General features: G+C 44.2%; 1 protein-coding gene across 1 annotated transcript in view; it reads left to right on the forward strand.

The window, feature by feature from the left end:
* The first annotated feature begins 12,767 nt into the window (after positions 1-12,767).
* The window catches only part of LOC144679118 (sodium/hydrogen exchanger 3), a 116,676-nt gene continuing 112,962 nt past the window's right edge, over positions 12,768-16,481 (forward strand). The window contains exon 1 of the mRNA XM_078539455.1: positions 12,768-13,024. Within this exon, the coding sequence (XP_078395581.1) occupies positions 12,781-13,024 (244 nt within the window). The 5' untranslated portion in view covers positions 12,768-12,780. The remainder of the gene's footprint in view (positions 13,025-16,481) is intronic.

Raw genomic sequence — 16,481 nt, forward strand, 5'->3', positions numbered from 1 at the left:
TACAAGAGCAGATCAGAGGCTAGGAATCCTGTGGCAAGTAACTCACTTCCTGAGTCCCCAAAGCCTGCCCGCCATCTATAAGGCACAGGACAGGAGTGTGATGGAATACTCTCCACTTGCCTGGATGAGTGCAGCTCCAACAACACTCAAGAAGCTTGACACCTGTCATGACCACGGATCCTATCCCTGAATTACTTATGGATATATTGAGCTTTGAAGTAAGACATGTTTTTTCAAAAAAAGGATATGCAGGCAAAAGCTGGCTGAGACTGTAAGGTAACCACTTGCTGGAAAATTCCTATGTGGATTACTTGACCAACTAGTTCAGAGAAAATGGAATGTCGCAGCTAAAAGGTGTGACACGGCCTACTTTGGCAAAGGCACTTCAAAGGAAAAAATACAATACAAATTGAACTGTAATCTCCTGTGGTTGTGGAGATAATGGAAAATGATTACCACCTCAGCCAAAACCATCTGTTGACTCATATCCCAGACTGTGAACATGAACTGAATTGAAAAGAAAACAGATCTGGGTGAAAGACATGTCTGTTTTTCACTTTCAAGAATACACAAAGAAAGGGGTTTAAAAAAGCCAATTACGATCCTAGTTCTATTTGCCAGTCTGGTGTTTTGTTCTGGTGTGTGTGTGTGTGTGTGTGTGCGCGCTGTGAAGGTCATAGCTGAAGAACACCAACTGGGCATCCCTGCACTTGCAGGTAAAAGGACTCTCTCTCTGATTGCTGTAAGCAAGTCACAAGTCAGCAAAGCCACAGTCGAAAAGGAAATAGGTCAACTCCTTTTAGCTAACCTGCAAAACCAAGAATCTCCAAACCAACTGCTGAACTGCCAAAGTCAGCGCCACCAGAATTACCCCAACTTAATGGCCACAATATTTCACCATCTATTCCTCACAGACAAGCCAAAGGACTGATTCGTTTTTCTTTTTAATTTTTATTTTTGGACTCAATTTCTCATTTCTACTCTGTGTGTATGTGTTGCATTTTTATTACTTTTTCTCATGTTTAGTAACTAATAAACTCACTCTTTCTTTGAGTCAAGGCAGCCTGGTTAAATTGGCTCCTTTTAAACCATAAATACATTTGGACTGGGAAAAGGTATCCACGAGGGAATGGATCAATTTTAGATTAACCTCGTTGCAACCAACTGTGGCTGTTGAATAAAGAAGGGGAGCCAGTTCATCCCTCCTCACCTGGAAGCAAAACAAGTTGGGGTACCTCTTCTGGGTTCATAACAAATTGGAGGAACCTCACGCGAGGACCGGTCATTACACACCATTCGGGACAAAGCACCCCGCTTGATTGGCATTCCATCCAAAACATTCACTCCCTCTACCACTGATGCACAGTGGCAGTAGTGCATACCATCTACAAGATGCACTGCAGGAACTCACCAAGGCTCCTTAGACAGCACTTTGCAAACCCACAACCGCTACCATTTAGAAGAACAAGAGCAGCAGATACATGGGAACACCACCACCTGGAAGTTCCCCTCCAAGCCACTCACCATCCTGAATTGGAAATAAAGCACTGTTACTTCACTGTCACTGGGCCAAAATCCTGGAGCTCCCTCCCTAACAGCGCTGTGGGTGTCCCTACACCACATACACCGCAGCGATTCGAGAAGGTGGCTCACCACCACCTTCTCAAGGGCAATTAGGAATGTGCGATAAATGCTGGGCTAGCCAGCGACACCCACATCCCATGAAAGAATTTTTTAAAAAATCTGACCAAACCAGCCATCCCAAAGAGTCCAAGTTTCTGTGCAGCATAGCCTTTTACATGCATGTTGGAGCCATGGTAGAGATTCCAATTTTTTTCCATCACATGGGTGACCAGAAATCTTTCCCACTCTTGCCACCTGTCATTGGTGTGTGTTGGAAGGATTTACAAGTTATTACTCAACCTGCTTGGCCACAAAGTCCTGGAGTGGGACTTGAAGCCAGAGCTCCTGGCTCGGGCACAGGAATGCTACCCACTGCACCACAAGACCTCCATAAGATTGTTTGGGGATAGAAAAAGTTAATCCACCATATTACTTTAGATAGCAGGAATAAAGTTGGTTCACTAGTTAAAGGTAAATTTAGGACTGATATCAGGACATTTCTTCTTCTCACAAAGAGTGGGGGCAAAAGCCCTTAAGTGACTTAAGAATAAAAGTGCTCACTACAATGAGGATGTCTCTGAATTAAGATCCTCCCATCCATAATTATCACTGCATACTTAATCAGTTAGAAATGCACTGTTGACACTGCATGTTATCCCAGGTGAATTTAATATAGGTGTGTTTAACATAAAATATAGTTTTCAGAGACATAATGCAAATGCTTATGTATATGTAAATTGATAATTGGGCCTGTTTATGCCACACAATGTTAAATGCAGCAACTGTAAACCACACATTTGTTGTCTAATCGTTCATAGTCTAGTTAGTTTAGTTATTCAGTGCCCACTCCCAAAACAGAACTGTCTAGCTCCAAACCAGACAGGTGACTTAAGTTCAAGCTTCTGTGGGAAACCAGCTACTTAATCTTGCAGAATGATAAAATCAGCAGAAAGATCCATGTTATAAAAGCACATGCACAACTCTTTTATCCCCTAATTGTAAACTTCCTGTTGATAGAACCCAGTTCCTTTCAGTGTTAGCTGTGACTTATTTGTAGTACATTGATCTCTGAGTTAAAGGATGTGGGTTGAAGCCCCAACCCAGTGACTAGAGCACAAAATCTAGGCTGAAGCTACATTACTGAGGTAGAGCTACACTGTTGGAGGTGCCATCTTTTGAACTAGATGTTAAACCAAAGCCCCATCTGCCTCTCAGGTGGTCATTAAAGGTCCATGGCACTATTTGGAGAAAAGCAGGGGCATTCCTCCCAATGTCCTGGCCAACATTTATCCCTCAGCCAAACATTGCAAAAACAGCTTTTTGTGGTATTGTAGTGCTTGTGAATAGGCTGCAGCCTTCCCTCATTGCAATAGTGATTACACTTCAAAAGTACTTAATTGACTGTGAGGCACTTTGGGACTTCCTGGGATTGTGCAAGGTGCTATATAAATGCAAGTGTTTTCCTTTCCTACTAATGTCATATTTGTCCAGCTTACGCCATGGAATGGTTTCAGGAAGCATATACAAGATATGCCCAAGTGAAATTTTAGGAGAGGTGCATTCAAGAGATTATAATTCCAGTTGTGGATCCTCCCCAATATAGAGAGATGATGTAAAGCAGCCAGCAATATAGAAAGTGATTGGGATAAATGGTGGGCCCAATGGTAAGTGGTGGCTGTGGGAACTATTAACCAGAGGCACCCTTCTTTAGCAACTGCTACTTGACCTGGTACAAAATGGGTGCAAAATTGCATGCTGCAAAATACATCAAAAAAGAAAGTCTTTATATTTATATATCTCCTTTCACAACCACAGGGTGTTCAACAGTCCTTTGCATCATTTAAATACTTTTAAAATGCAGTCACTGTTGTGATGTCGGAAATGCAGTAGTCAATTTGTAAACAGGAAGATTCCAAAGACAACAATTGGATAAATGGCCAGATCATTTGATTTTGGTATTGGTTGAGGGACAACACCATAATATCAGGTGGGTAATATCAGGTACCAAAACCATTCACAATGGTTGGGAAGGTCTCTGCTGAGTGATACTGCCTCAAAGACCAACACAGGAGAGGTATGCTTACCTCACTAGCAGATAAGGAAAATTGACTTTTTTTTTAGAAAGTTGGGGGTTGTTGATTTGGAATGCTGTTGATTGTTTTAGAATGTTGTGGATTGTTTCAGCTGCTGTGGTGGAATTTGTCAGAGCTGTCAAAATGTGAGCAGAGTTTTCAAAGCAGGTTTTTGGATGTGGATGAAGCCTCCTCAATGAGATGGAAGCTCTTAATTAAAGGATTTATTCTTTCAGCTTTGTAGTTACAGAGCATCAACCAGGCAGGGAAAAGACTCAAGGAACAGCTGCATAATTGTTATAATGTTGAGTTAACACAGTGTGATGGAGATATGCACTCTACTGAGTGTCTTCTTCACTTGTTGCCAATGTTTTTACAACTAAGAAATTTAAAGCATTCAAAGAAAATGAAAACAAGCAGTTTCTTTACAATGGAGCTATGACTTCCCTCCCAGTTTGCTTGCAGTAGTATCCCAGAGGTTAATATTTAATTATCAGAGACTCCACAAGAATTAAGAATGACTGGAAACCCCACAATGATGTCAGCAGTTTTTTTTTGTGTAGTGGTGGGGAGAAGGACAATACTACGCCTAAATTCAATCCTGTCCTCACCTACTATCCATCTCTCTAGCATTATCTCTGAAATAGGCATCAGCCAACAGAACCTGAAGTAATTCTCTCCATAATTCAGACACGATAAAAGCCAACTGTAGTTTCCCCAGCTCCTCCAAACTGAGGTCAGCTATTCAGCACAGTTATGATCAGGAATTAAGTTCGGGCCTTCCTGGTTCATTTGGCACTATGAATTCACTGAATAACCTCCCTTTATAATTTGAGAAACTGTGCTTTACCTTTTAACAGTAATTTGAAATACAACAGTAATTTTGTAACAAAGAAATGTTAACATACCTGATGGCTTTGTGTGTAAATATACTGAACTCAAAGGGTTAGGATCAAGCCCAGATTCAATGCGTTATCAATGTTGTTGGCTGGCTTCAGCTGGGGCAGGTGCCGGGATGCTGAAATAGATGCCTTTGGGCTAAGGACGGTCAAGCCAGCATTTCTGCTGTTGATCATTATCCTATGACACCTATTGATGTGCACTATTCCAAATGTATCACATGATAGTGATCAGGTGAGGATAGGCTGTGAAACCTTTGTGGTTGAATAGCTTGTGACACTCATTTTCTTAGTATAATGATGACAAAGAGATATTTCATCACTGGAGAGATACGCTTTTGCACCTCGTTCTGTATAAAGGCACTCAAGCTTAAATATTATAAGCTTTAGACTTGATCCATCATTTCCTGGTGTAAAATGGAGCCAGACAACAGTACAAATTTAGTAAATAAGGGTCAGGGTAATGACTGAGATATCACTACTCTAAAATGGATAAAATGTTTCGGAACTGTAAAAGCACTTTAAAAATAATTATCTTAATACAGACTAGCAACCAGAAGCTTACAGTTACATTTGCGGACTGAAAGGAGATGTTGTGCAAAGAAATTACTTGTAGTTCTTCCAGTTTAGTATACTGTACCTGCTGTTCACAATGCAGTCTTCCGGACTTTGGGGAGAGCAAATGCAGGTTGGACAATTGCTTTGCGGAATACCTCGCTTCAGTCTGCAAGCATGAGCCTGAGTTTCTGATCACTTGTCCTTTTTATTCTACACCCCACTCGCGCTCTTGTCTCAGGCTTCTACACTGTTCCAAAGAAAAGCACCCATATTCCATTTAGGCCCTTTACTACCTTCTGGACTCAATACCGAATTGAATAATTTCGGATCATAACCACTGCTCCCACTTCTTTGGACAAAAGCTGTTGATTTTGCTATTGGAATTTACCTCCTCTGTTTCTTTATTTACCCCATTACCATCCACTTTTGCCTTACACCATCATCAACAACAACAGCTCATATTTATATAGTGCCTCCAATGTAATACGTTTTATAATGTTCAAAGGAACATTATAAAAAACAAAGTATGACACCAAGCCATGGAAGGAGATATTAAGTCAGATGACCGAAAGCTTGGTCAGAAGGTAAGTTTTTTAAGGAGAACGTTAAAGAGGGATGGTAAGGTAGAGGTGGAAAGGTGTAGGGAGGATATTCCAGAGCCTGGGGGGGGGCAAGGAAACTAAAAGCTTGACAGCAAAGGTGGAGTGATTAAAATTGGGGATGCACTGGAGGATAGAATTAGAGGAGTGCAAATATCTCAGGTGGTTATATGAACATACAAAATAGGATCAGAAGTAGGCCATTCGGCCCCTCAAGCCTGCTCTGCCATTCAATAAGATCATGGATGATCTGTTTGTGTTTTGAATTCCACGGCCGGAGATCACATTACATAGATTTCCATCATTGCTTTTGTTAATTTCTCCTGCTTTCCACCCTATCACAGACCTTTGCTTCTGGACATTTTTTCTCCTGCCCCCTTTCTCTGCCTCTGTACTTGGTTAAACCTGTTACATCTCTAACTTTTTCCCCGGTTCTGACAAAAGGTCATTGACGTGGAATGTTAACCCTGTTTCTCTCTCTACAGATGCTGCCTGAATTTCTGATTATTTCCAGTATTTTCTGCTTTTTGGTTTACTGTTGATCTTAACTAGAACTGTACCTCTCCTGTGATTGAAGCTGATAATGTTATGCTCTTGTAAATCACTATTATTATTTCTGCATTATATTCTACATATGTCGTGAATTGTCAGCTTGGCTGTTCCCTGCGGGATACAGGTTATCAACTCAAGCTACACAATAGGATCTAAATAATCTAGGCTAACATTCCAGTGCAGTACTGAGAAAGAACTACACTGCCAGAAATGTAGGGGGGAATCTTAACTCCCAAAAATTGGTGGTTTGGGAACAGTTGAGGAGACTGCTTAAAATGTTTGATTTTTCAACTGGAAATATGAGCTGGTTTTATGGCAACCATTTCTGGGTTTAACAGAAGTGCATTTGGATGCCAGCATGGAACTTACTTGCCTTAGTCAAGGTTTTAACTACTGCAGGTGGGTGGCTACTTATTGGTGCTATAAACAACCTTGCATGTTAATGAGGTCTTTGCAAGTTGTTTTTAAGCTGGCTCCAAAATTGGCTTCCGCCATCCTGGGGCTGGGGTAACTGACCAGAGAAACAGATCAGGTGGCTATTTAAACTTATCATGTTCCACCTGAATAAAGACATATTTATTGCAGCTGGTGCCTCAGTTCTTTCTGGCAGATATTTAGCAGAGAGTCTCTGTGCGGGTGCAGCTTTCTTTCAACTTCAGAGCCTTTCAAAGTGGCAAGATCAGGAGAGGAGGTGAGTTGGATATATTTGCCAGCATGTCATAAGAGGGAGACTATCACCATCCAAGAGGTAGGTTAGAGGGAGATGGTGGTGTAGTGGTAATGCCACTAGACTATCACTGTGCCCAGGGGGTGTAGGTTCAAATCCCACCGCATCAACTGGTGGAATTTAAATTCAATTAATAAAATCTGGAATATAAAGCTAATATCAGTAACAATGATCATGAAGCTATCATTGATTGTTGTAAAAACCCACCTGCTTCATTAATGCCCCTTTAGGGAAGGAAATCTGCTATCTTTACCTGGTATGGCCTACATGTGACTCCAGACCCACAGCAATGTGGTTGACTATTAACTGCTTGACTTCTGAAGACTCTCAGTTCAAGGGCAATTAAGGATGGGAAACAAATGCTGGCCTTGCCAATGACGGCCACACCCCATGAAGGAATAAAGAAAAGAAAATCCACTGCAGGCAATGATGTGCTGTGATGGTATTGGGAGAAAGGTCCACAGGAGCAGGTCTGATTTTACAGAGAGATGTTCAGCTTCCTTGACATCATGGAAGAGCAGTGCTTCTGCAAAGTGAAGTTGTCACATCAAGTGGAAGTGGATATCGGAAGCCTCCTACAGGAAGACCTGCTCCATGGTAGCCATGCATTACCAATGGCTATGACAGTGACCAACAACCTCAACCTTTTCACTCTGGATCTTTCCAGGGTGTTGCCAGAGACGTATCTAGGATCTCTCTGTTGGCTGCATACGAGTACATAAGGGCGGGTCATGGATAGATTATTTTGCCAAGTCTGACAATTATGTGAATTTCTGGTGTCAGGGGTTGGTTTTAATGAGGGTCTTAAAGAGGAAAAGAGAGTTAATGGGTGGAGAGGTTTCCGGAGGTAATTCCAGAACTTGTGGCTGAGACAGGTACAATAGGTTACGTTGTTAGGTCCTGTCGGGAGTGTGAACGGAGGAGGCTGGGGAACAAACTTACCAGCACCAGCTGGAATGCCAGACTCCTTACACTGTTCCCTCAGTGGTGAATTTCACCAGAGCAGCAGAGAGGCTGACCCCAAGGTCCATCCAACCCATGAGCCGCAGCAATTAAGATTGTTAAGGAGTTGACTGAAAGCTCATTCAGGCGCATGTTCTGATTTTGACTGGGAATTATATGCTGCACATGCTGGCTGGGGAAGGCCAGGAGAATGGAGGCAGGCACACAGCAAGGAGCCAGTCATAGCTGGCCCAGGGAGTTAGGTGGGCCCCATGATAGGGTGGATGACACAGAAGGGGACTCGGACATTGGCACAGAGGTGCCATTAGATCAGTGAAGATTGCAGGAAGAGTGGGCAGTAAATGCTCAAGCAGTGCAGAGGGTTGTCACCCACCTGCCATCATGGGTCGATACGTGAAGGGGGCAAAGGTGCCAAATAAAATTGGAGCACCACCTGAGTGCAAGGAAGGCAGCAGTTGGCAATGGGGCACGGCATTCAGATTTTGGATCCAGTGGCAATGAGGAGTATTAGAAGCAGTTCAGAGGAGGTTCACTCTACTCATTCCTAGGATGAGGGGCTTATCTTATGAAGAAAGGTTGGACAAGTTCAGCCTATACCCATTGGAATGTGGAATTCTCTTCCCCAAGTGTTTGCCCTCTATCCTCCGAGGGGACTGCCCACAGCTGCCTCTACATCTGGCACCCCTTCCTGTGCACTATTTCTGTGCTCATCACCTAGGGTCATCCTATCTAGCCATGCAAAAAGATCCACAGAGGTGCTTGTATCTGTGCTGGTGGAGGATGAGCCTGTAAGGTGTAGTGGTGCTTCTTCTGAGTTCTGATGTGGCTGCGTTTGGTCCAGCCATGGTGAGGGGGTTTGTCTAATTGCAGGAGTTAATCATGAGCTTAGTTTTCAGGATGCTTTCAGATGGTGTGGAGCGCAATGGTGCCCAATAACCAGTGGAATTCACTAGAAAAATAGGGAGGCCCAATAGGTAAATTGGAAAGTTGTAATTAGGCCGCAAGTAGAATTTTAAAAAATACTTAGAGATTCAATGTAATTTATTTCTTCATTAAGGTATCCTGGTACGTAAAACACAAAAGATGATTATAAAAGATAAACACATTAGTATGCCAAGTGTACAGTTACTAATGTGTTTAATAACTTGCTAATTCTCAAGACTTACTAACTCTTTCTACTTACCTCCCACTCGCTGCCTCGCTTGTTCATTGACCCTCCCACTCACCCACACACCCGCTCACCCACACGCCCGCTTCCCTGCCTAATTTCCCGCTTACTGCCTCTCTCCCGCTCGCCACCACTTTGCCTGATCCCCAACTTTCCTGTTCCCCACCTCTCCGGCTTGTTACTTCCTCCCCTGAACCTCCCACTCACCACCTCCCCCCTGCTCGCCACCTCTCTCGGACCCGTCCTACTCATCAACCCTCTCACTCTCTACTTCCCTCCCCGGCTTTTCTGCTCATTGACCCTTGCGCTTGCCACCTCTCCAGCTCTCCACCTTTTTCGCTTGCAGACCCTCCTGCTCACAGCCTCATTCTAGCTCACAGCCACTGCTATTCCCTGACCCTCTTGTTGTTGCCTCTCCTGTTCCCTGATCCTCCTGCTTGCCAACCCTCCTGCTCACCGACCCTCCCATTTGCTGCCTTCCTCCCTGGCTGTCCCACTCGCCACCTCTCTCCTGCTTGCTGCCTCTCCTCCTCATCGACCCTCCCGCTCGCTGCTTCCCTCCCCGATAGTCCTACTTACTACCCCTCCCCCTCACTGCTTCTCTCCCTGACTATCCTGCTCACTGCCTCTCCTGCTGACCCACCCTCCCATCTGCCACCTCTCTCCTGCTCGCCGCTGCTCTTCTCTGATTCTCCCACTCCCCGGCCATCCTGCTCCCAGACCCTCCTTCTCATTGGCCTTTCTGATCGTTGCCTCTCCCGTTTGCCGCATCTCCTGCTCAACGCCTCCCTTCCAATTGCCGTTTCCTTCCTTCCCTGACCTTCTGTCCCACCAACCCTCCCTCTTACTTGCAGCTTCCTGTCCTGAACGGTCACTGTGAGCGGGGACTTGGGAGAGAGGTGGCGCGAGGGAGAAGGTGAACAAGAGCGGCTGTGAGTGTGAGGGTTGGAGAGGGGGAGAGGGAAGTGGTGAGTTGCAGGGTTGGTGAGTGGAAGGGAGGAGGTGAGTGGGAAAGAGGTGAGTGGGAGTGAGGTGGCAAGCTGGAGGCTCGGCAAGAGAGCCTCATGAAATACACCACAATGACCACACACACTGGGCACACTCTCTTCCAATGTTCAGAAGCAACGTGATCAGCTGGTGTGTCTGCAGGAGAGTGAATACCCAGAGGCCTGTCCGAGCGTTCAGTGTCACATTCATCTTCCAGAATGATTAAGTGCAGTGAACCGCTTTCTACACCGACCCCAGATTCTGCGCACCACACTCCGTCTCCTGATTGGGTGGCAACTTTCTTCCAACCTCCAGGAAGAGGACCTTCCTCTTCTCCCTCACTGCCTCGAGGGGGAACTCCAGGTCTGCCTCAGCTAAACGAGGAGCTGTCCTACCCAGGTTCCAGGCTTCTGCCTCTTATGACACATTTTCTGAATCAAAGGTGAAGCAATGAAATGGCAGCCACTGTGACGGTGGTGTGCGTAAATAAAAGCAAAATACTGCAGATGCTGGAAATCTGAAATAAAAGCAGAAAATGCTGGAAAAGCTCAGCAGGTCTGGCAGCATCTGTTGAAAGAGAAACAGAGTTAATGTTTTGAGTCTGTGTGACTCTTCGTCAGAGCTAATGTTAACTCTGTTTCTCTCTTCACACATGCTGCCAGACTGGCATTTTCTGTTTTTATTTCTGTGGTATGTTTAAACCAGGCCAGCACATGCACAGTCCTGTCTCTGTTGCCATTACAAACAGGCGGAGGCAATTTGGCCAATCGAGCCTGCTCTGCCGTTCAATAAGATCATGACTGATCTGATTGTGGATTTAACAGCATTTCCCACCCCCGCCTCCCCACAGCCACTAATTGGCTGCCAAACCCACCTCCAAGCAAATTAACTTGGATTAATTAAAGTGGGGCCAGCAACCATTTCCCCAGCTCATCCCACCCCCAAGGGTTTCTGGACCCGGAAATCGTCCTGATTTCCATTTTCTGCATCTAGAAGAAAAATCCTGCCCAATAATTCAGCAAAAGCTCATAATCAAACCAGTATTCACCTGGGCCCACACAGCTCAACCAGTATTCACCTGGGCCCACACAGCTCAACCAGTATTCACCTGGGCCCACACAGCTCAACCAGTATTTACCTGGGCCCACACAGCTCAACAAGTATTCACCTGGGCCTGTACTTGACCAGTATTCACCTGGGTCTACACAGCTCGACCAGTGTTCACCTGGGTCTACACAGCTCGACCAGTGTTCACCTGGGTCTACACAGCTCGACCAGTGTTCACCTGGGTCTACACAGCTCGACCAGTGTTCACCTGGGTCTACACAGCTCGACCAGTATTCACCTGGGCCTGTACTCGACCAGTATTCACCTGGGCCTACACAGCTTGACCAGTATTCACCTGGGCCCACACAGCTTGACCAGTATTCACCTGGGCCTGTACTCGACCAGTATTCACCTGGGCCTGTACTTGACCAGTATTCACCTGGGCCTACACAGCTCCACCAGTATTCACCTGGGCCCACACAGCTTGACCAGTATTCACCTGGGCCTGTACTTGACCAGTATTCACCTGGGCCTACACAGCTCCACCAGTATTCACCTGGGCCTGTACTTGACCAGTATTCACCTGGGCCTACACAGCTTGACCAGTATTCACCTGGGCCCACACAGCTCGACCAGTATTTACCTGGGCCTGTACTTGACCAGTATTCACCTGGGCCTACACAGCTCGACCAGTATTCACCTGGGCCTGTACTTGACCAGTATTCACCTGGGCCTACACAGCTTGACCAGTATTCACCTGGGCCCACACAGCTCGACCAGTATTTACCTGGGCCTGTACTCAACCAGTATTCACCTGGGCCTGTACTTGACCAGTATTCACCTGGGCCCACACAGCTCGACCAGTATTCACCTGGGCCTGTACTTGACCCATATTCACCTGGGCCCACACAGCTCGACCAGTATTCACCTGGGCCCACACAGCTCGACCAGTATTCACCTGTGCCCACACAGCTCGGTCCCTCGATGGATAAAAGTTGTTTAGGAAGATAATCTCTAGCTTTTTTCTTCATTCTGCCCTTTTAACCAGTTGAGTTTTTATTAAATTTTCCTTCCATGTCCCAAACATTTTCAGTGAGTTGCCACTTTTTTTTCCATAATTTGAGGTTCCTGCTTTCTCAGAGCTTTGAAAACAAATTTCCTTCATATATTAACCATTTTATGCTCGAATGCCAGAGTTGTTTTTACCAGAAATGTGGTATGCTTGGAGATGGGCATTTTGGCAAAACACTTCTCAGTGAATTTAAGTTAAAAGTATCCCAAAAAATGAGAAAAGATGAAAGCAGGAACGGCATATAAACACCTAGGTTGGTGACAGCTTGTGAAACGCATGTCTCATTTTGTAATTCAATATAATCAAAAAAAAAAGTTTGAATTACATGACAATGTGTGAAAATACAAGCTTCCTCCTTCCCTGATGTTTCAGGAGACCTGAAAATTGACTCCCTTCCTCACCTTTAATTGGCTGGGTTTATAAATAGGGCGGCTGGGAGGGGTAGTTTAAATACTGGAAACCGGTTTCACTCAAGGTTTGGTCAGAGACAGACACACACCACACACAGAGAAGATGGGGAGAGATAGGAGCCAGCGTGCGGCCAGGTGCGCCTTGCTGACAGCTCTTGGTCTGTTGCTCTGCTGCCCGGTGGCTCCGAGCTCGGTGGACGAAGCGGAGCCGGACAGCCACACCGAGCACGGCGACTCTCACGGGGGTAACGACACGGGCTTTCAGATCGTCACCTTTCATTGGGAGCATGTCCAAGCCCCTTATGTCATAGCACTGTGGATTTTAGTGGCCAGCTTGGGCAAAATAGGTGAGTGATGGGAAGTTGCCTGAATAAATGTACTGCAGACGTTTCCTTCTGCGAGTTGAAATAGAAATACAGCCAGGCTATAATGGAACGATGAATGTGCACATGTTTTCTCTTAACATGAATCTCTTTACTATTAAGGATTACAGAGTTTCGCCTTGCAACCCAATCACTAAAGGTTCCCCGCCGTGAGGTAATTGTGATGCTGCTAATCTGATGCTCAGGTCACAAAATGTGGTTTTGGTGGGCGGGGGGTGCAGAGATACAGGGATGATATCTGGGTATTTGTAAATATAAAGCAAGGAAAGTGTGGCAAAGAGAACAGAGAGGATTTGTGAAATCAGTTTTTAAAAATGAACTTTCAAGTCTTTGTTACTTTAAAACGTTGACTTAACTCCAACTTAGATTGGTAAAGGCTGTTTATTATTATTGTTATTTTGTCCCACAAAAATCTAGGCTGACACTCTAGTGCAGTATTGGCGGAACACATGTTGGAGGTGCAGTCTTTCGGACATAAAGTTAAACTCTGGCCTTCTCCCAACTCTTTCCAGTGGACCTAAAAGATCCCATAGCACTATTTTGAATAAAGGACTGGTGAAGCTGTCCCCAGATTCTTGTCCAATATTTATCCCTCGTCAGCATTGGGGAAAAAAAAATCTATTCATGATCACATTGCTATTTGGAGGGCCAGATTGTGTGCAAATTGGCTACCACGTTTCCAACATGGCACTAGCAATTACACTTCAAAGATAGCTCTTTGTATGTAAAGTGTTTTGGGATACCTTGAGGTCATGCAAAATGCTGCATAACTGCAAATCTTTTGTTTTCTGCTTTGGGTTTTAAATCTACTGTGAATGACTCTTAACTGTCCTCTGAATTGTTCAGTACAAGGGCAGTTGGGGATGGGCAACAAATGCTGACTTTGCCAGCAATGCCCACATCCCATGAAAGGATTAAGAAAAACAAAATTATGCTCATGGTGATGGATGTACATGTTAAAATGTTGAGTTTTAACTAAGGGGTCCAATTTTTCCTTTTTTGGGAAGGTGATTTTCGTAAAGATGCTACAGGACCTTGCATTTATATTGTGCTTCTAACTCAACGTTTTGCAATGCTTTGCATAGGTAGAAGGCAAGGGGGAGCATGAAGGGAGAGAATTCCCTGTTAGGGAATTTTAAAACCCTCTTGCAATTTTTATTGGTTACGATAGGTTGTTATCTGTCTCAGGCAATAATTCCTTGACTAAAACAGTCGGCAGCTGGTCTTCTGTTGCTCTTGTTGGAGTGGCAGCCAAGAGTGAAACTATGATATCTGGAAAATGATGCAAGTGAGCTTACTTCCCAATTTGTGATACAGGTAGTGGAGCTGGGACACTGTTGCCCTGTTCCAGAGTTTGGTATTTATTGGCTTCAGCTCTTGGTGAGTGTGTGTGTTTTTTAAAAGTATTTATACCTGCACATTTTAAAAACGTGTGTGAAAGGACCACAGCCTCTGTATTTTGAATGAGATTTTAAAGCAATGTCCCAATCATCTACTTGAGTGGCATATTCGTGCAAAATGGCTGCTGTGTTTGGCTTCTGAGAAACATTGACTGGATTACGAAGTAACTAAATCTATGTGAGGCACTTTGTAATAAATGGAGAGATGTAGAAATAAAAACATATATTTATATACTGCTCATAACAAAGAAAAATGCCAAGAACTTCAGAATAATAACAAAAAGAAGTGTTGAGCCACAAGGAGCAATGAACAGAAGTATGATCAAAGAGAAAGGCAAAATACTGCGGATGCTGGAAATCTGAAACAAAAACAAAAATTGCTGGAAAAACCCTGCAGGTCTGAGAGCATCTGTGGAGAGGAAGACAGAGTTAACATTTCGAGTCCGTATGACTCTTCATCAGAACAGATGAACAAAGTGGTTGATCCAGGTGGGATGGAAGGTGAAGAGCTTAGAGGCACAAAGGCACAATTTGTTTTAAAAAGTAGGGTGAGAATTTAAAATTTCCGGTGTTGTGTAACTGGAATAGGACAGATACTGTCCACAATGTTTTAAGGGCTGAGGCTTATTGAAGGTGGAAAACAGGAGGTCATGCAAGAGACCATTGGAATATTTGAAGCTGGAGATGATCAAGGCATGACTAAGGGTTTCAGCAGTATAGGTGCAGAGTTGGGTAATGTTGCTAAGGTGCAATTAGTTAGACTTTGTGATGGAGAGGATATGGAGTTGGAAAGTCAACTCATGATAAAACATGACTGAAAGCAAACTGCTTTGGTCAAAAATGGGATAGATCTGTTGGCAAAAGTATTGTGTTTGTGGTGGGACAAAGTCTAAGACTTCAGCCTTTAATGTTTAATTGGAGGAAATTGTAGCTCATGGAAGGCTCAACGTCAGATAAGCTGGTTAACAATGTGGGAACAGTGAAGGGGTTAAGAAGTGTCAAGAGGTAAAGCTGTGCGCATCAGGAAACTGATCCTGCATGTCACCAGATCATATTGCCAAAGGATAGAAGACTTCTGAGGGGGAAAAGGGGGTTGAGGACAAATTCTTGGCGAATTACAGAAGTTGTAGTGTGGGGTTTCAAAGTGCAACCATTGGTGCTGCTGCTGTGACTATGATAGGTAAGAGTGGAACCAGGTGAGGGCAGCATTATTGCGTTGGAAAATGGAGGAGTGGCATTGAAGGAGAGCGGTATGGTCAACCATGTCAAAGGCTGCAGTAAGGCTGAGGAAAGATAATGCACTGTGATTGCAGTTGTGAAGACTTGCCATTTGTGAAATTGGTTGGGGCCATTTTAATGTTGTAAGCGGAGAGTTGACCTGACTGCTGAGGTTCAGACAAGAAATAGTTTCATTGAATTGACCATTTGTTATTTCTATATGCCACACTCATGCTTGGACATGTCCTGAAGAGTAATGTTATCTCTGATGTGCAGGGCTCCACTGCCGACACTGGAGACTGGAGAACGTGCTCCTTTGGGAACAGCTTCTTGTGGTGAAATGTCCATAATCCAACAAGAGAAACATGGCCCCAAATTTTCTTGAGGCAGTAAACTGTTGTTACGGTGGAGTTGAGATGGTTGAAGGAGATCTTTATGCCATTGTCCGCTGTTCCTATATTGTGTGTCTGATGCACAATTGGCCTTTCCGGGGGAACAAACATGATAATGAGTTGATGCCAATTGCAAATAAGCTTAATGGTTAAATGATATGGGTCAAGTTTCAAATGAGATTTAATTTCAGAGGACAACAACTAAAAATACTTGCGCTTTGAGACATAAATAAAAATGACTTCATAATATCCTTTCCTTTTAATCATTTATTGTTCTATGTGCACAAAAACTTCCTTGAAGTATTTTGGGTTTTAATTCAGTGTATTGAAATTTTGAAGGATTTAAATTCAAAGTATTAATTAGAGCATTTTTTTCTCCACCCATCCTGATGCCTCAGAATCCATAGCTTC

The sequence above is a fragment of the Cetorhinus maximus genome, chromosome 3 (genome assembly GCF_964194155.1).
Source record: "Cetorhinus maximus chromosome 3, sCetMax3.hap1.1, whole genome shotgun sequence".
Lineage (NCBI taxonomy): Eukaryota > Metazoa > Chordata > Chondrichthyes > Lamniformes > Cetorhinidae > Cetorhinus > Cetorhinus maximus.